The sequence below is a fragment of the Aricia agestis genome, chromosome 13 (assembly GCF_905147365.1).
Source record: "Aricia agestis chromosome 13, ilAriAges1.1, whole genome shotgun sequence".
Lineage (NCBI taxonomy): Eukaryota > Metazoa > Arthropoda > Insecta > Lepidoptera > Lycaenidae > Aricia > Aricia agestis.
Genome location: NC_056418.1, coordinates 875,517 through 897,097, shown reverse-complemented (window position 1 = coordinate 897,097; position 21,581 = coordinate 875,517). Strand labels below are relative to the sequence as shown.

The 21,581-nt window shown below is 37.8% G+C and overlaps 1 protein-coding gene across 1 annotated transcript; it reads right to left on the bottom strand.

Annotated features, from left to right (window-relative positions):
• Positions 1 to 146: 146 nt before the first annotated feature.
• Positions 147 to 20,921, bottom strand: LOC121733293 (mucin-5AC-like; the record flags this gene model as incomplete). Its single annotated transcript, XM_042123509.1, has 7 exons — positions 147 to 632; positions 1,123 to 1,494; positions 1,700 to 3,457; positions 9,998 to 10,147; positions 10,381 to 10,638; positions 11,382 to 11,606; positions 20,711 to 20,921. Coding segments are annotated over 7 exons (3,168 nt in total), but the record flags the coding sequence as incomplete, so codon positions are not given.
• Positions 20,922 to 21,581: the final 660 nt, after the last annotated feature.

Genomic DNA, 21,581 nt, shown 5'->3' with positions numbered 1-21,581 from the left:
TGTGACTTCATTTGTAAACGTTCACACATTCATTGGTGTAAGATTAAAATATATTTATTATAAAATAGTAATTGGCAGTGTAGACTATAACATAAATTCTTAATTATGAGTATTGTCAATAACTTTTCCCTAAAATTGACCAAATCTTTGAAATATTAAGCGTTCAACAGATATTTTTGTAGTATAATAATTTATGAAATTCTAACGTTTATATCACATACATAAATAAGTTTAATAGATAATTAAATAATATTATAGATTATAGTACCTACTCGGCTACACCGAGACTTAAGTTAATGATATGGGGAACTCGGTACGCTGGTAACACCATCACTAGAAAGTTTTAACCGTGGACACTTCTAATGGTTCAAACCAAAAAAAAGTTTATTTAAATATACCTAGAACACTCGAAACTTTAGGGGGTTTTCACATCACTGTCTATATATCTTTTTCGTTGCACCCCAGTCCCGCTGACCAGTTGCAAATGCCTCCGACCGGGTCGAAGGACAGCCCCTTAGGACAGATGTACTCCCAGCCCAGGACCGCGCCGCTCTCTATTCTGGCGCACGATATGAACTTCTTGCACGAGGTCGGATGGGGGAAGTTACCGATGTCCAAACATTGGATGTTACCTGCGCGGAAGTAACGGTTTTAGGATATAATGGCAAACAAGCAAAATAATCGCAAAATAGAACAATAAAGATATAAAAGATATTATTATGCAGAAGGAAAATTTAAACAAAAGCTATATTCATAAATCTACATGTACAAAATACAAAAGCGAAGGGGGTCATCATAAGAAAGGTTGAAAAACACCGACCTAAATATTTAAACTAACTTAGCACAACCGAAAAACCTAATATGCCTTAAAACATAAGTACTCTCTTTCGGCAGCACTCAAAGAGAGTTAATTATAACTTAACTTAAATTTAATGAGGAGTTTGATAGAGAATGTATGGAGCTTACGGTAAATCTTCATTAAAGTTATTATTCAGAGATATTCATTTAATTATTTATTTTTCATTATCTACCTACGCATAATAAAAACTATTATCTACTAATTAAATGAATCTTCTGAGTGCATTTAGCTTTTCATTGTATGTGTTAGTAGTTAGTACTAACCTTCTCCTCTAACGATAACTTTGGTGCCGTCGTATTTGGCGATCTTCTCGTGGTTATCATCGTAGTAGTCGTAATCCTTGGCTGGCTTGAACTTCTGTTTCGCTTCCTCTATCTCCTTCTTGCTCAGCGTGATCTTCTGCACGGACTGTAGCGGCACCCTGCGAACTGTTAACTTCTGGAAAGGTTTCACTGTGGTCGTTCGCCGTTTTGGTGTCGGCGCCTCCGTGGATGGGGAGGGAGCTTCAGTAGTTGTGGTCGTCGATACGTTCTCGACCGGTTTCTGTGCGTTATATTTCCGGTATATCTTCCTCCTGATAGATTTTCTGCCCGTGGTACTCGGTATTGTCACTGGGGATAGATATTGGTATTCCTCTGAAAGTTAACAGTGTACATTATAACATCTGCAGCAATTTTCTGTGTCGAATTGAATTCTCAATTAATTGAAATAGGATATATATTTATTATGTAAATGAAATATTTTAGTTTATATTATTTAAATTAACTTTAAAGTCTACCAAGAAAATATTAATAGAAGTTAGTCAGCATTAATTACGTATAAAGTGTGTGTAAAATTTACCCTCGTATGTCTTCGTAACTGGCGACTCCAGAAGGTATTCCCTGGTGAAGTATGAAGGCTCCGCGCTCGAGCTCTGGCTGCTGGATGATCCGGACGAGGAATACGCGTATATGACGGGAACTGGGATCTTCTCATTTTCCTCGTATCTCGCAGTCGATGGACCTCTTTCGTTACTTTGGTAGCTGTTAGATTTCTGGTTTATCTGATACTTTAACGAGGATTTCTCTTCAGCTATATCGCCGAGGTTGAGTAGACTGGGTGTGAAACCTGTGGGCCTAGCAGATTTGACTGTGGAAGGGCTGGCGGTGGTCGCTGTAGATTCGCCGATGTTTGTTGAAAGTTCATCGCCAGAGCTCACACTAGTTACCAATTGACTAGATTTCCTGGATTCATACTCACTAGAGGGTAATGTTGTAGCAGATCCGTCCGTAGCAGAATTGTATCTGGCTGTTGAATCACCCTTTTGAGCGCCAATGTTAATTGTAATTCCAGACAAAATAGGATCTATTGTGTTTTGTGGCAGGAATCCTGGACGTATAGTCCTGCCTGTGAGTGTTTCACTTCCAGCAAATCTTGCCGATCCTCTAAGGTCGAGTGACGACGAAAATTGTGCTGGCTCTCTTATGTCGGTAATACCTGAAGTAACGTAGTACTTTCCTGCTCCTCTTTCCTGTGTCGCTTCCGATGAGCCGCCGCTAACGGTCAGGCTATCGATAGATTCGGATGCAATGGTTGGTCTAGTTCCTCGTCCAGAATAAGAGCCTGTGATGAGTCTCGTTGGTTGTCTAACATCGGTCCTGCCTGATGTACTTTCAGATATTTCTGCTTCACTAGAATATTTACCTCCGTATCCTGTTTGCGAAGTTCTCGATGCTGATTTGCCAAGAGTAGAATCAAAGGAGTATTCTGTGATTGTAGAAACTGTTGACGGTATTTCTGTGTCTGTTTGAACGGTAGATCCTCTATACGCGTTAGCAGTTGTAAATCTTGTTGGAATCCGACTGTTAACAATTTCAGGTGTATAAGTCGTTGATATACGATTACTGATAACGTCACTATCTGTGTTTTCATTATAGGTTCCATCTGCATACGCATTAACTGTACTGTACCTTAAAGGTCCTCTAGTGTCAGAAGTATCAGACTCATATGATTGTATTGTAGAAACGAACGGTATATCTGTGTTAGTTCGTACTTCAGATACTCTTCCTCTGTATTCCTCGGCGCTGTATCTTGATGACCCTCTTATATCTGTAGTATCAGCTTCGTAGGTAGTTGGCTGTACGGTCGAAACACTATCTTCATCAGTTTGGAGGCTAGAAGAAGTCCTGCTTCTATATTGTCCAGTCCAATAGTTTCCTGGACCTCTTGTTTTAATTTCATAGGTAGACATCGTGGGTTGTATAGTTGAAATACCATCTGCAGTACTTTCAAAGCGAGTAGCGCTGTCTCTGTATTCTGCAGTGGAATATTTTGTTTCGCCCCTGATATCTGTGGTTTGCGATTCATACGTGGTTGGTTGTAGTGTCGAAATTACATCTGCATCACTTTCAACATTGGTTACTTTATTTCTGTAGCCTCCTGAGAATTTTGTTGGTCGTCGTCCTTTGGTCCTTATTTTATATGAAGTAGGTCTTGCAGAAGAAATTGATTGTCCAGTTGCATTATCCTGGAAGCTCGTAACAGATTCTTGGTTGGTTCCTGATGAGTATTTTGCTGGACCACGTATTTCGGTGGCATTAAATTCATACGATAAAGGCACTGTGAAAGAGATAAATTGTCCATTAGTATTAGACTGTATTTTTGCATCAGATTGAACACTTGCATTGTACTGTGCACCTGCATTGGATTGTACATCTACGTTCGTTTCAAACGTTGAAGTATTATTCTCTAGGCTTTGTATATCTGTCGTTTTCAATTCATATATTACAGGTACAGAAGAAATAACAGGTTTTACTTCGCCTGTGCGAGATGCACCTGCATCATACTGTGCATTAATAATTAATTGTGCATTTGCATTGTATTGAGCTCCTGTGTTAGCTTGTGCGCTTGCATTATAATCTATATTAGTATTAGATTGTGCATCTGTGCTATACTCTCCGCTTGAATTATTTTGTGCATTCGAATTAAATGGTGCATTAGCATTAAGCTGTGTATTAGTATTAGTCTGTTTATTTACAGTTGATTGTACTCGTGCGTTATCTATATTAACATTTGATTGTGTATTTAAGTAATTCTGACTATCACCACCTTGCACATTTGAATCATATTGTACATTTGCGTAAGATTGTGCATCTCCATTAGATAGTAAATTTGCTTCAAACGTTGAAACGGAACTTTGATATTCTCCTGCAGCATATTTCATCGGACCGCGGTAATCGGTCGTGTTAACTTCATATGAAACAGGTACTTGGGAAGAAACTGATTGTATACCTTCATTAGATTGTATATCTATGTTTGCTCCCAGAATAGAAATGGAACCTTCATATTTTCCAGTAGAATATTTGTCTGAACCGCGAATATCAGTAGATTTTATTTTAGTCGAAGAGACTGATTGTACACCTGCTTCAGATTTTGCATCTATATTGTACTGTAAATTTACATTAGACTGTGCGTCTGTATTATACTCCATATTAGCATTAGATTGTACATCTACATTATAGGCTAGGTTAGCATTAGATAGTGCATTCGCATCATATTCTACATTTATATTAGATTGTTTGTTATTGTTTCTAAATTCACCTGTATTAGATTGTGCATTAGCATTGTACCGCGCATTAGTGTTAGACTGTATACCTGTATTAGATTGTGCAGTTGTATCATATTGTAGATTTGTATAAGATTGTGTACCACTGTTAGATTGTACGTCTAAGTTAGTTTCAACATTCGAAATGGAACTTTGGTTTCGTCCATAAGCATATTTTAATGGACCACGCTGATCTGTTGTCTTTACTTCATATGTTACAGGTACTGGCGAAGTCACTGATTGGAACTTGCCTTTGGATTGTATTTCTATATTTGCTTCAAAAGCTGAACCTTCATATTTTTCGCTAGAATATTTGTCTGATCTACTTATATCCGTTGTTTTCACTCCAAATGTTATGGGAACAGTAGGAGTGATTAATTCCGCACCACCATTATATTGTACATTTACATCAGACTGTAAATCTGCATTGGTTTCGAAAGTAGAAATTAATTCCTTGTTTCTTCCAGCAGAATATTTTTCAGAGCCACGCATATCAGTTGTAATGGTTGCATATGTAACATCTGTGATCAGAACAGGTGCCTCAGTTGTAACGCGGAATCTTTTTACTCCTATGCGGCGTCTGTTCCCACCTTTCGAATATTTGTCTGATCCGCTTATATCACTTGTTTTTACTCCAAATGTTATAGGAACAGTAGGAGTGATTAATTCCGCGCCAGTATTATATTGTACATTTACATCAGCCTGCAAATTTGCATTGGTTTCGAAAGTAGAAATTAATTCCTTATTTCTTCCAGCAGAATATTTTTCAGAGCCACGCATATCACTTATACCGGTGGCATATGTAGCATCTGTGCTCTGAACAGGTGCCTCAGTTGTAACGCGGAATCTTTTTACTCCTATGCGGCGTCTGTTCCCACCTATCGAATACTTTTCACCGCGTCGCTCATCATTCAATATCTGTACATTCGATTGAGCTTCTGTGTTCGTTCCAAACGTAGAAACTGAACCATCATATTTTCCAGTGGAATAATTTTCGGAACTTTGCTCTGCACTAACATTCTGTACTCCAGCATTGAACTGAGACTGAGCATTCGATTTGACATCAACGTTAGTTTCAAGAGTAGAAATGGAAGTTTTATATTTGTCCGATCCGCGAACATCAGTTGTCTTTGCTTCATATGAAGTGCTTGCGGTCAATGGTGCCTCGGCATTAATGCGGTATTTGCTTACATTTACCGAATATTTTCCAGAGCTTCCCTCGTCAGTTTCTAACTGTACTCCTAAATTAGACTGTACGTTTACATTTGTTTCGAATCTAGAAATTGTACCTTGGTTGGATCCAGTGGTGTATTTGTCCGAGCCGCGTATATCACTTGCCGACACTTCCGCAGAAGTCACTGATTGTGCACCCGTATTTGATTGTAAATCTTTAGAATACTGTACATTAGCATTAGATTGTGCATCTTTACTTGCTTCAAGAGAAATGAAACCTTCATATTTTTCAGTGGAATATTTTTCTGAGCCCCGCTCGCCAATTACTGTTTGTACCCCCAAATTAGACTGGACACCTGCATTAGTTTCAAAAGTAGAAACTGAAGTTTCATATATTTCTGAGCCTCGAATATCAGTTGTTCTTGCACCATATGTGGCATCTGTTGTTGTTACTGGCTTATCAGCACTAACGCGGAATTTGTTCACTCGTACTGAATATTTTCCTGTGCCTTTTTCATCAGTAGATGTCTGTGCTCCTACATTGGACTGGGTGTGTGCATTAGATTTTACGTCTACATTACTTTCGAAAGCGGAAACAGAATTTTTGTATTTTTCCGAGCCACGAAGGTCAGTCACTCTGGCTTCATATGTAGAATCTGTGGTTACTGGTGCCTCTGTAGTTATACGGTATCTGTTTACTCCTACTGAATACTTTCCGGAGTTTCGCTCGTCAGTCGTAAACCGTACTCCTGAATTAGATTGTACGTTTACATTATTTTCAAAGTTAGTAACTGAACCTTGGTTTAATTCGCTGGAGTATTTTTCCGAGCCGCTTATATCAGTTGTCTTTACTTCCGCAGCAGTAATCGATTGGCTCGCTGTATCAAATTGTGAATCAATTTTATATTGTACATTTGTATTGTTCTGTTCATCTTTATTTGCTTCCAAAGAAATTGAACTTTGATATGTTTCAGTAGAATATTTTTCCGAATCACGCTCGTATGTTGTAGTTTGCAATCCTAAATTAGACTGCACACTGGCATTAGATAGTACATTGCCATTCGTTTCCAAAGAAGAAACCGAAGTTTTATATTTTTCTGAACCACGAATATCAGTTGTCCTAGCCCCATATGTGGCATCTGTGGCTGTTACTGATGCATCAGCACTAATGCTGAATTTATTCACGTCTAGTAAATATTTCCCTGCGCTTTGCTCATCAGCCGTTGTCAGTACCACATTAGACTGGGTTCCTGTTTTTGACTGTACATCTACGTTAGTATCAAAAGTAGAAACTGAGCTTTTATATTTTTCCGAGCCACGAATATCAGTTATTCTTGCTTCATATGTAGAATCTGTGGTTACTGGTGTCTCAGTACTAATACGGTATCTGTTTCTAGCTACATAATACTTTCCAGAGCCTCGCTCGTCAGTGGCTAACTGAACTCCTGAATAAGATTCTTTGTTTACATTTGTTTCAAAACTAGAGACTGAACCTTGGTTTGTTTCGGTAGAGAATTTGTCTGATTCTCGTATGTCAGTGGTTTTTAGTTCTGCGGAAGTGATTGACTGGGCACTGGCATCAGATTGTGCACTTGCATTATACTCTAAATTTAAAGTAGACTGTGCGTCTGTGATATGCTGTTCATCTGTGTTAGATTGTGTACCTATACTATTCTGTGCATTTGCATTAGATTGTTCTTCCACGTTGGTTCCAAAACTGGAAACTGAATTTTTATATTTTTCTGAGCCATGGACACCAGTAGTCGTTGCTCCATATTTGACATCTGCGATAATTGGTACCTCAGCACTAATTTCGTATTTGTTCACTTCTATTGAGTATTTTTCAGAGCCTCGCTCGTCAGCTGCTAAATGCACTCCTGCATTAGAATGGACGTCTACGTTACTACCAAAGGTTGAAACTGAATCTTGATATTTTCCGGTGGAGTAACTATCTGAGCCACGTATATCAGTCGTCTTTACTTCTGTTGTAGTGACTGATTGACCTGCATCAGCTTGTGCGTTTGAATTAGACTCTATATTCACATTAGATTGTGCATTCGTGTTTACCCTTTCACCTGTGTTAGATTGTGCACCTAAATCGTATTGTACATTAGCATTAGATTGTAAACCTGAAGTTGATTCGACATCTACTTCCAGAGTAGAAATTGAACCTTGATATTTTCCAGTGGAGTATTTGTCTGAGCCGCGTATATCAGTCGTCTTCACTTTTGTTGTATTGGCCGATTGACCTGCTTTAGCTTGTGCATTTAAATTATACTCTATATTCATATTAGACTGTGCGTCTGTGTTAACCCATGCACCTATGTTAGATTGTGCACCTGCTGTAGATTGTATGTCTGCATTTGTGGATATTGAGCCTTGATAATTTCCCCTGGTATATTTTTCTGAACCACGTATATCAGTCATCATAACCTCGGTAGAAGCAACTGATTGACCTGCGTTTACTTGTCCGTTTGAATTATACTCTACATTCACATTAGACTGCGCGCCTGTGTTAACCCATGCACCTGTGTTAGATTGTGCACCTGCTGTAGACTGTATGTCTGCATTTGTGAATATTGAGCCTTGATATTTTCCAGTGTTATATTTTTCTGAACCACGTATATCAGTCGTCTTAACTTCGGTAGAAGCGCTTGGTTGACTTGCGTTGACTTGTCCATTTGAATTATACTCTATTTTCACATTAGACTGCGCGTCTGTGTTAACCCATGCACCTGTGTTAGATTGTGCACCTGCTGTAGATTGTATGTCTGCATTTGTAGATATTGAGCCTTGATATTTTCCAGTGGTATATTTTTCTGAACCACGTATATCAGTCGTCTTAACTTCGGTAGAAGCGCTTGGTTGACCTGCGTTGACTTGTCCATTTGAATTATACTCTATTTTCACATTAGACTGCGCGTCTGTGTTAACCCATGCACCTGTGTTAGATTGTGCACCTGCTGTAGATTGTATGTCTGCATTTGTGGATATTGAGCCTTGATAATTTCCCCTGGTATATTTTTCTGAACCACGTATATCAGTCATCATAACCTCGGTAGAAGCGACTGATTGACCTGCGTTTACTTGTCCATTTGAATTATACTCTATTTTCACATTAGACTGCGCGTCTGTGTTAACCCATGCACCTGTGTTAGATTGTGCACCTGCTGTAGATTGTATGTCTGCATTTGTGGATATTGAGCCTTGATATTTTCCAGTGGTATATTTTTCTGAACCACGTATATCAGTCATCCTAACCTCGGTAGAAGCGACTGATTGTTGTCTGTTTGAATTAGATTGTGCACCTACATTATGATCTATATTTACATTAGACTGTGCATTTGTGCTATACCGTTCACCTGTATTAGATTGTGCACCTAAATTATACTGTACATTAGCATTAGATTGTGCATCTACAGAATATTCATTTGTTACGAGAGTAGATACTGAACCTTGATGTTCCCCGGCAGAGTATTTTGACGGCCCACGTATATCTGTTATTTTTGCTTCATATGTAGCATCTGTAGGAGTCACTTGTGCTTCTGAACTAATGCGGAATCTGTTGACTCCTGTAGAAAACCTTCCTGAGCTTCGCTCGTCAGTCACTGACTGTACTCCTAAATTAGATTGTACGTCTACGTTACTTTCAAAGGTAGAAACTGAATCTTGATATTTTCCGGTCGAATATTTTTCTGAGCCACGCTCATCTGTCTGCACATCTAAATTAGACTGGCCACCTATATTAGATTGTACATCAATAGTACTTTCAAAAGTAGGAACTAAATTTTTGTATTTTTCTGGCCCACGAATGTCAGTGGTTCTTGCTTCATATGTGGAATCTGTGGTTACTGGTACTCCAGCACTGATACGATATCTAGAACCGCTGCCTCTATTTACTCCTGAGGCGTATCTTTGGGTGCCAGACGACTGGCGAACAAAGTCAGTCGTCTTTGCTGCACCAAAACCAAAACCAGCGAAACTATCTACATATTCTCCATTAAACTTGATTTGGCCTCGTTTGTCAGTCACCGGTTCGTACGTGGAAGGTTGTATGGTAGAAATTACATCGGCATCAGTAGTCATGGTTGTTGTTCTTCCCCTATACCTTCTACCGGTTACTCTCTTTGAAGCCTTGGTAGCAGCATTAGTCGTATACGTGGGAACAGTCGACGGTAATTCGACTACATCTTGAGAGTTAGAACTACGACCACTAAATCCCCCGACAGTTGTATACCTTTGTTTGGATCTTATGTTAGTATTGTCAGTAGAATACGTGCTGGTGGATAAATTTTCTACTTCTACAGAGCTGTAAGTGTTAGAGGTTGGGTCATAATACTTTTTGGAGGTAGTATAAGCGGGTGTCTTAAGCATGTCCTCACTTTGTTGCGTTATAGTATAGGCGGTCGTATATTTGTACGGTTCGTTGGTAGTTTGTGCGTCTTCTTCGTAGTCGATGGTCACAGGTACTGGAGCTGCTATAAGTTGATGGGCTGCTAGTGCTACTGCTGCAGCTGTTTCGGAAGTATAACCTGCAAAAAAATAATAATATTTAAGAATTAATAAAATGAATTAAAAAAATGTTTTATTTCTGAATAGATTTGAATCCTACTACCGGTTCAGGAACTAAAGCGAGAAGAACCGGCGTAAGAAACTCACATTTAAAAAAACCATCCCAAAATATGTTGTTATGGGTAGATAAAGTAGAAAAAAGCTATTTGTATTATTTTTACAGTAAACATACAATTTTCAAATAGAAACTTACTCTCGGTGTTAGTTTTTCCTTCTTTGACAATATCTACAACTTCTCCGCTAGTTCTTTGCCTTATTATCTCGTTCAGTTCATTCTGCTTAAAGCTGGAACTATACTTCTTGCTCTGCCTCTTCTTTTCTTCCTCAGTTGTTGCTGCTTGATTCTGGTCCTCCGTCTTAATCTGCAGCTGTACTAGCGGACGTCGTCTCTGGACATATTCTGTTGTTCTCGGTAAATCTGTAGTTACTTGTGTAGAGTCTTCCAGGTAATCTAAAATATAAATTACATTAAACTTCTATACATAACTAATTTTATACAGAAGTAAAGCACTCGGACATAAAAATGTGCATCGTAAAGGTACATGTTGGAAGCCGGCTGCATGAAGTTGTAGCAGACGTCGTGTCGTCGCGACACTACTGATTTCTATGCATTTCTATGAATATAGTGTCGCTAGATTCATGTGGCTAGCTTCGCAGGGTATTTCATAGAAATACATAGAAACCAGTAGTGTCGCGACGAAACGTCGTCTGCGGTTGCTTCATGTCGTCCGCTGCCAACTGGCACCTAACCTTGATGTCGGTACCTTCAAGCATCGCCAAACAGTATACCGCAACATTTTTCGTAATTGAATATAATTATAATATTATACTATTATAGAAAAGATGAAACCTTAGTACTTTGTAATCAGCTATATGGTTCAAACGTGGGAGAGCCATGCTTCGGCACGAATGGGCCGGCTCGACCGGAGAAATACCACGTTCTCACAGAAAACCGGAGTTTACCGGAGGCCCAAACAGCTACCATATTCCCTTCCCTACCCTCCCCTATTCCCTTCCCATCCCTACCCTGCCCTATTACCCTATTCCCTCTTAAAAGGCCAGCAACGCACCTGTAGCTCTTCTGATGCTGCGAGTGTCCATGGGCGACTGAAGTTGCTTTCCATCAGGTAACTCGTTTGCTCGTTTGCTCCCTTATCACATAAAAAAAAGCTGTATGGGATACCATATCCTTACCAATTTCCCCAATCTCCTGCAAGACCTCCTCGCTCTCAATGAAGGCGGTCGGGGACAATGTGGTGGTCTTGACTGTCGGCTCATTGGGCAGAGGTTCTGTAGTTGTTGGCGATAGTGTGGTGACACCAGGGCGACGGCGGTTGACGAATAGCGTACGACGTGACGTCAGGGAGGCCGACGTAGATGATGTGGTGGCAGACGATGTGGTGTTGACAGCGGTTGTGGCTGAAAAGGTTGTTGCTATAAAAATTTATTAGGCGCTTATTATATACCTAGATCGATAGAGATAGATTATAGAGGTGTTGCGTTAAAATGATGATGGGGCAGTGCCTAAATTATTTATATCAGTGGTATGTGTACTAAGCGTGGCAGTTTTACCTAATCAGTTTAGAATAAGCTTTGAAAGCTTTGTAGGGTTCACTTTGTTAATAATTCTTTTGATAAATTACGAAACGTAGATAGTGTCCATCCTATTAAATAGTCTCATAGTTGCACGGGCGTATATATAGCTTTGATAAGGGCCTCCCTAACGTAAAAAGCGGCCAAGTGCGGGTTGGACTCGCCTATGAAGGGTTCCGTAGCAGCAAATAGGTAACGTGTTTGGGAAATCAAAAGTATTTTCTTATTTTTTCTTTTGATCTTCGGCGGCGCGGCGCAGCGGCGGGAACACTCACCACTGTGCTCATTTCCCCGCGCCCCTGCGGCGAACTACGAACGCATCACGGTACCTACTCTGCCTACGGACACGCTCCACAGTATGAAAATAATTATTGTTATACTGTGAATAGAAAAAAATACATGTACCTCGCCGATTAAAATCGGTGCGGTACATACATTTTGTCGATTGGATAAGTGCATCTCACTTATCCAATCGACAAAATGCATGTGTAATGTGTATAGTAATGGGGGGGGAGGGGGGTCCGGACCCCCAGGACCCCTTATATACGCCCATGCATAGTTGCATCAGCGACTTCACTACATACCTACATACCTATGCAAACATACAACATACATAATATACTATTAACAACAGAATAAAGGAATTGCAAACAACCATAATTACAGATCAGCATTCCTTTAACATATTATCATATTATCGTTTTGTGTAATACTGTAATTGGCATGCTTAAACAATGCTTGAAATGCATCGCTAAAATGTCCCTAGCCACCAGTACCACCTACTATCTAATGCCTGCGTCCTACAGTAGGTATGAGGTTAAATATTTCCATTCGAAAATGAAGGTCAGAGCAGCTACCATGTACCTAATTGTCCCATTGATTGCATAATAACGTTTAGTCTAACTAGAACACATCGGTTTTTAATTCATTTTGATATATATAAATATAAAACACAATGCAATGAGACCGATTTAAAGTCATGTAAAAATCGTGAAACAAATAAATAGAATGACACAAAGTACCTAGTCCGATTTTTAATGTTCTGTTTACAATTACATTATAATTATTAAGTATATTTTAATAAAGGATTTGTAGTATATTAGATACATTCTATCCACAATATATCACAACGAATAATTGAGTTCAGAGACTCAGAAATGAGAGAGAAAATTCAATTTTCCAAGTTTGTATAAAGACATACGTGTATGAAATCGCGAGCAAAAAATAACCGTTTCATACATTAGCTTGCTCCAATTTCTTGCGCACACTCGTTTCACAATGGCGGGCATAAAATGTTGCTGGTTTACTTTTTACAGGTTCCGTTATCCTCCGTACACCGTTTTAAAGTTGCGCAACAATATGTCAACTATTTTTCTTTGGAAATTAAATATAAACAAAAAACAACATTAAGTAGATTAGTTTGACTTGATTCTTTATATAATATATAATTAAAATCAATAAAAAAATTGCGTATGGTACCAGTTTTAATGATAATATTATTTCAACTACTATAATATATATGTAACTAGCTGTCCCGGTGAACTTCGTGTCACTTTAAAACCTTCTCTGGACTTCTACGAATATTTTAAGACTAAAATCAGCCCAATCCGTTTAGCCATTTTCGAGTTTTAGCGTTACTAACACAATTGAAAATCCATTTTTATATATATAGATATTAATACTAACATACTATAAACATAATATTAAAATTATGGCTCTGTAATGAGGTTTTAAGCACTGGCACCTGCAGAGTGCAGACTCATGTCCTATTCATAGGTCTTAGGTCACAGCGATAATTTAGAAATATTCAATTTATTTCTATATCATATATGCTAGATGCAATGAACGAGAGGATATTTTGTAAGACGTTTAATGGATGTTTCATTGACATTTTCTAAATTGTGACTCATTTTACAAGTTCTGTGTAAAATTACAATTTAAATTCAATATTAGCCCAAATATGAAAATCTAGCGGAATTCTGGTGTGCGTATATCAAAAAATAATTTCTAAAAAAAATGTTATATTTTTTTAGAAATTAATACATTTTTAAATTGCATTTTTTAATAACAATTCAGTCAGCAATTCAAAAAAGTTGCAAATAACATCTAGTATTTTCATAATTTACGAGGTCCGTTGTATACCTCTTCTAGCTAAAACTCCTGATAAGATTTGATGGAATTCGGTGGAGTAACGCCTAAACCAGTGAACCAATTTTCACGAAACACATTTCATACTATAGTATGGGGTAACTTATACGGAGAGAAAAGAAAAATAGTTTTATGTACGGTTCCCGCGTAATATACTAATTCTGCGCGAACATCAAGAAATTTTAACAAATAAGGATTAAAAAAAACATCAATATGCAGCATTTTAGCGCCCGATTGTGTCTCAATAGAAAATTGTGACTTGTGAGCGAAAATGAAGCCTCTGTCACAATCAAGAGCGTGGGACACACGCATACGGCTCGGGTGTTACAAATTATTCCCACGTTTAGCTAAACGCCTGATAAAAGCCCTCGACCGCTTCACAAAAAAAAATACGAATAACTGCCTCCTTTTTTAAAGTAGGTAAAAAATTAGAGCTCTTGCTGAGGCTGGCCTTGCTGACGTCTTCCGAATGGTTATACAGTTACAGGCTGGTATGATATTATCATCTGCGTTACAGTTCGGTCTATTTCAATTCATTAATCTTACCAATGAAAATAAAGTGTGTTGCTATAATGCTTAAAATTAAAATGTCACGTTCTGACCGTGCCACACAGCCTATAAGTACAATTGCACTTCAATTTGGTCGAGTTACAATTTTTAGATCAACATGAAGCGATACAGCCCACTCCTCCTGAAATTGCTTATAATAATTACAGCGTTACATATTACGTGATATTTAATCGATAACTCGCGCTATCACATCCGTTAATGAATATACAAATGAAAGTATAACCAGTATGGAACTCGACACACGACGAGAAACCGCGGACCCGCACTGCGCACATCATAGGTGAGAAAGTATCATCATCATCACCGCTACCGTCGTTCGTGGTTCTTGCAAAGTATTGTTTCCTGATTGTTAAGGGGCCTTTCTACCCTGCACTAGCCTAGTAGTGCGAAAGTGTGGCTGTACGTCTGTTAGGTCTTTACGCCCAAACCGCTGAACCGATTTTGCTGAAAATTGGTGTGGATATACTTTAGGGCCGGGACACAAAAACACGGCACGACGTCGTACGGCGTCGTTCGGCGCCGTGTCGGACGCGCGTCGAAAAAACCACGGCACGGCGCCGTACGGCATCGTACGACGTCGTGCCATAGAAACTCGTCTTGAATTTCTAGGTGAGTTTCTACGGCACGACGTCGTACGACGCCGTACGGCGCCGTGCCGTGGTTTTTTACGAGGCGCGTCCGACACGGCGCCGTACGACGCCGTTCGACGTCGTGCCGTGTTTTTGTGTCCCGGCCCTTAGGTCGCGGGTACTTTTGTCCCGAAAAAATGTACCATTCCAGAGCGATATACGAATTTTGGCGCAAGGTAGTTTTGGGCGTCAACTAGTTTAATTATATTTCCGAAGCCTACACCAAATTAAAAAAAAAATAAGATAATATACGCACTAGATAATTATTTCGTGCGGTATTTTTACTGCAACTTGTTATTATTCAAGATGATATATTGTTTATGAAAATTTTATATAGAGTAAAAAGTGGCTGCTTTTGGCGGTACCGAAATTCTCTCTTTTGAACGTTTCGACGTTTTTTTTTAAATTTATTTCTTTATTATCATAAAAACACATAATTCTCTATAGTTACTCTCCACAAACCACTTAGGTTTGTCTGGATATGAGTTACTTTACAACTTGCAAGGATCAAAGCTTGATCAAAGCTGTACTGATGTTGGAATGAAATAAATTCATGGTTCAAAGGAAGCATCGTTTATGGGTCTAAGCTCGAACCTACATCTAGCGTGTCTCTTCACCATTAGTGTTTAAACGTTCCGAGAAAGTTTACTTTCGTGAAAAAATGCTGACGTAATATTATATAACAGAAAACTGTGTCAAACCTACAGTAACTCGTTTTAAACTATTTTACTTTAATTGGTAAAAAGTTTTGTTCCGCGTTCTGAGCGCTATTGAATTTTATTGTTTTATGCTCATGTTATGTCATGTTACATTTGTTTTTAATACGTTTATGTCATATATTAAGACACAAACTGTAATTTAAAAATTCAAGTTTGTTAACGACGTAACACTTTTTGCATATTTAACTTTTTTATCAATGAATCTACGTTGTATTTCTTTCGTAAGGCTTACCGTTTTTTTTAAGTTCCATAATATATGCATACAATAATATGTATATTCTGTTTAATATTATTAGAAGACAGAAAAAAGATCCTCTATTATACATAATTATATAATATTAAGAAACAGAATATTCCTAAAGAGAATGAAAGCCAGACGTATGGAATGTGACCAAGGGGAAGACAATAATTATGATGATGATAATTTTTGTCCTGAGAAATGTACCACCGAGGAAACTGATCCCTAGGCAGTTGACAGACCTACGTCATGTGGTCGGCCTACGTCAATTCAATGTTAGCTGTGATGCGGTCTGATGGGTTTGACATAATATACGTGGGAGAGCCATGCTTCGGCACGAATGGGCCGGCTCGACCGGATAAATACCACGTTCTCACAGAAAACCGGCGTGAAACAGCGCTTGCGCTGTGTTTCGCCGAGTGAGTGAGTTTACCGGAGGCCCAATCCCCTAACCCCTACCCTATACCCTTCCCTACCCTCAACTATTCCCTTCCCTTCCCTACCCTCCTCTATTACCCTATTCCCTCTTAAAAGGCCGGCAACGCACTTGCAGCTCTTCTGATGCTGCGAGTGTCCATGGGCGACGGAAGTTGCTTTCCATCAGATGACCCGTTTGCTCGTTTGCCCGCTTATTTCATTTAAAAAAAAAAACATAACGCGACCAAATTACTTAGGTCCTCCATCTGCCTAGGAATCCACTTCTCAGATAGTACAATTTCCATGCTTTAAAGTTTAAAGCATGGAAATTGTACTCGATTCGTTTAAAGTTTAAACGAATGTCAACGCAACAAAGTAACTGAAAACGTGTACAATATTTCCATATTTATTAAATTATGATTACTTGAGTGAGTATAATAGGCTCTATCTCGAAAATCTACTAATTGTAAATTAAATTATGATTACTCGAGTGAGGCCCAATTTCACCGACGTCTGTAAGTGTTAACAGCTTGTTAAATATGCATGGCTTCTGTTTCATTCATATGAAAAACGAAAGAGATAACGTGATGTTAATTCCAGCATTAACTTTAACAGTCGTTGGTATAATTGGGCCTTAATCTCTCATCTCAACGCCACACACATCTAATGGCGTTAAAACATCTCGTGTAATTAACTGAGTCGCCACTCGCCAGTCGTCAGTCGCCAGTCGCCAGCCGCCAGTCGTCAGTGGTCGTGTCGGAGAAAATGCGTTAATTACATCGTCCGCCGGATGTTACAAATATTTCACATTCATAACTACTTAACATTTAAACACATGAATACGTGACATACAGGGTGTAACTAAAATAAGTGATAATACTTTAGGGTGTGTACGTATTCCTTGTATAGAGTTCACCGTGAAATAGCAGCGCTGGAAGACCAACATTTTTTTTCACTTTTGTATGGGGAAACTCGTGACGCTCGGGCCCTTGCCCATACAAAAGTGACAAAAAATTTCGTCTTTCAGAGCTGCTACTTTCACAGTGAACTCTCTACAAGGAACACGTACACACCTTAAAGTATTATCACTTATTTTGGTTATAAATTGTTACGGCTACACTCAGAGACATTTATGATGATTTAACTAAGTATATTTATAAAAACATGAATACTTGACATTAATTAACTTTAATAAAGAGTTGGACGCATAAAGTAAAGCTTTTGTTGGGAAATTTAATTTAGTTACAGTTAAGTAATTATATTATTCGTCTCTGAGTACGGCAGTTTCTATAATATTTATAAATTGAATAAAGCAAGTAGTTCTATCAGAATAAAATGTTTTTCATATAATATTTTGTTAACACGGGTTATCATAAAACGAAAAGTAAAGCCATCGGAACGAATGTCCCAGTATCTACAAGTTATAATAATATTAGGTATAAGGTATTTCAAAAAGATGAATGACCCGTCTACTCGATTTTTTGTCCATTTAATAGAAAAAATACATAACTCGATCCAAATATAGTAAAGTATATTAGTAAACACAATGCAATATGTTTACCGCAGCTACGAGTATGAAAGAATTACTGCGGCCTATTTCGCCGGGTGTCGACACACGCGAGCCGATTACTATCGCAATGTCTATTAATTAATATTTCTATATATCACACATTCAATATTTCCAAACAATCTAGTTTTTTAAATAAGTTACGAAATATTTCGATTGGAATAGTTGTGCGTGCGCGTTGATGTCTTTTGTATGGAACCCCCTTAAGTGTCTCGTTTCTCTAGAAAGAAGAGTATTCAAATTCAAAGTTCAGGTGAGCTAGCTAGCTAGGTGAGCGTCTAAAGCAGGCTACTTTTATCATCTTCACTGTTATAATTTTAGTCTGTGGCACTGAGGTAGTGTGACCGGGGGTCGCGGGTTTGAATCCCGCCGACGGAACAAAAAGTTTTCAATGTTCCCGGGTCTGGATGTGTATTAAATATGTGTATGATATAATAAAAATCTTAAATATATGTATAGTATAAAAGTATTAAATATATTTCCGTTGTCTGGTACCTGTAACACAAGTCCTTTAGGTACTTAGCACGGGGCCAGACTGACGTGGTGTGAAGCGTCCATAGATATTATTATATTATTATTATAATATAAATAAATAAAAATACTTATGCAATTATAATTCTCATACGTCTAGACTCTAGTCGCACGCACACACGGTCGGAGTGAGGTGTGTTAGGTTTTTTTCGTTACGGATTTTCTTGATTCGGTCACCACGCTTAAAGCCGGCGATTAAACTATATGCTTAATTATATGATTATTGTTATTCCTTATCAAAATTGACTTATAATCTGAACTATGTTCTTCCTGCGCCCGCGGCACTCCATGAAATGTCACTTTTGTTTTGAGTTCCGTAAGACGTCGCTCACCTTCGTCGAGTGTACGCGATTTGTAACCGTCACACGTCGTAATAAGGTCACTTTTGCAATACCTCAATGTCGCTAATGTTTGCTTTTGTTGTCCCGTATGAAATATTCGAGTACATGAGAATTGTTTCCATCACGGTCAAAGCCACGAGGAAGGCACGAAATTTCATATTGAATGTCAAAATTTATATGTAACTTGTTCCATGTTATCCGCATTGTAGTACAATAAACTTAAATATGAGAATATTGTAGTCAATTTGAACATTATAATTGAAGACATGAGTGGATTAAGTTCGTTATCTAACAATTTGAAAATGTTATTTTTTGCATAAGTGGAGGCTTTATGACAGGGAAAATTATTTGAAATTTAAAACTGTAGATTCTATGTATAGCTAGATATATTAGCTAGGTTACGAAGCAGACAAGTTACTAGGTTTGTTTAAATTTTAAGGGAAAAACGAGAATTGCCCTTAAGTTACAAAATGTTAGTTACCCATTACATTCACTCATGTCTTCAATTTTTAAATCAATTATCACATTCCTAGGAAAAAACATTGCTTTCGTCTAATATAACTGTATCTCAATATCGAAAATGTATGTTAAAATTTTAAGATGATATTTTTATCCACATAATAAAATAAATATTATAAACATACATTTGTAATTAACATAATATGTTATATTTTTTAATTAAAGCAAGTCAATTAATTAATATGCAAAATGCAAAATTAAATATATCTCGATTGTATTGGATAACCTTTGGACGTATACAAGAGATTAAAGAAATGTGTAAAACAGAGTAAAATTGTGATAAGTAATGGAAATATTTGCTTTATGCTTATTATTTTTTTATTATGATAAAAAAGAAATAATTCTTTCTTCTCTCAAACTTTCAATAATATACCGAGTATCAATAATATAATGAGTATTCAATAATATACTGAGTATCATATAATTACAGTCGTTGTTAAGACGAACGACGAAGAAGTCTTCTTTTCTTAATAATATACAGGATTCATTCGTTAAATTATGACATTTGTAAATGTTATTAGAAGCTATAGAAATATTACAAGGTTCAAACACTAACGGATTTTGTCGCGGAGCATTTTTATGAATTCCGACGTTTCGGCTACTTTACAGCGGAAACGACGGGATTAATAAAAGTGCTCCGCGACAAAATCCGTAAGTGTTTGAACCTTGTAATATAATTAGTGATACTCGCTTAAACCTAAGAAATCATTAGCTATAGAAATAGTTCAGAATTCAGATACTTAAAATATCATTTCGATCACTGAAATACTTTATGAGCCATTATCGACAATGATCGCTTTGAAATTGCTTGGGCGTAGAAACTGCGAAATATCAAATCATAGACTACGAGAAAAATGGAAATCCCACCGGCACTGTAAACAAGAAATTACAGTACGCCACACGTTAGTCCTACAGAAAATCTGTGCATGCGATTAGATCACTTTTTACTATAGAAATAGAGCTGATAGTTGTGTAAATGTATAATGTAGAGAGACCTCGATTCCAACAAGAAAATATACGGCGCACCACGCAAATGTCGCCACTTAAATTCACGCACACTAAAATCACCTCAGTGTGCTATACATAGAGGTGACTATAGTGTGAACGTAAACAATCTACTCCGAGGCTGTACAAGAAAATTTACGGTGCACCACTCAAATGCCACGTCGAAAACTGCGCACGCGATATCTACCACTACATTATACATAATAGAGGTGGTTTTCGAGTGAATGTAAAGCATGTGGTACTCACCGCTCGAGCCCGTTCGCCGTCTCAGGTAAGTTCTCGTCGGTCGGTCGGTGCGCGCGGTTGTGCTCTGTACCCGGTTCCTGAACCTGTTGGGTCCGCGCGTGAGGTTCCTCGTGGTGGTCTCGATGGGTTCTGTGCTGGTCTCCGGTGCCCGGGTTGGCTTGGTGCGCCGGAGGAACGGACGACGATCTCGTGTAACCTGAAGGCAAAAAGGTCAGTTATTTTTTGCTTTTTTTAGTTACGTAGTTTAGTAACTATAAAATATTAATATAAAGAATGTAACAAGTTATAAATAGACGAAAAGTTATTTGTAAAATATTATACACGTCATAGAATTTTATTTGTGAAAATTTCAAGCGGAAAATATACGATAAACGCAGAAAATTTTCCATTATTTTCCGCTTCAAATGTTACTTTAATGATATTCCGCGCTCTATTTCTTACATTAAACGGTAATCTAGATAATATTACAATACATTAACATATAATTCGTACATGGTTTATGATATAAAATTAATAAATAAATTGAATTAACTCTATGTAGAGCTTGTAATAAAATAACGTGTAAATAAAACGAAAAATTACTATCTGTAATTGTCTTACTTAATCTAATGACTAGTACCAAAACTTATAATTAAAATAAAACGAAGTTTTGCTCAAACAATTGTCTTGTTTTATCTATCTTTTAAGTCTTTTTAAGACATTGAAAGCATTGTCCAACATCTCAAAATGTATCTTAGACACTAAATACATAGAAATAAATGTATTCATCTTTGTGTTCTTTTATTTAATCTAACGTCAGTGTCCTATTTAATGTACTATACAGTGATTCTAGGCTTCGCAGCCTAGGAGGTTGTGGTTAGCCTGCGGTTAT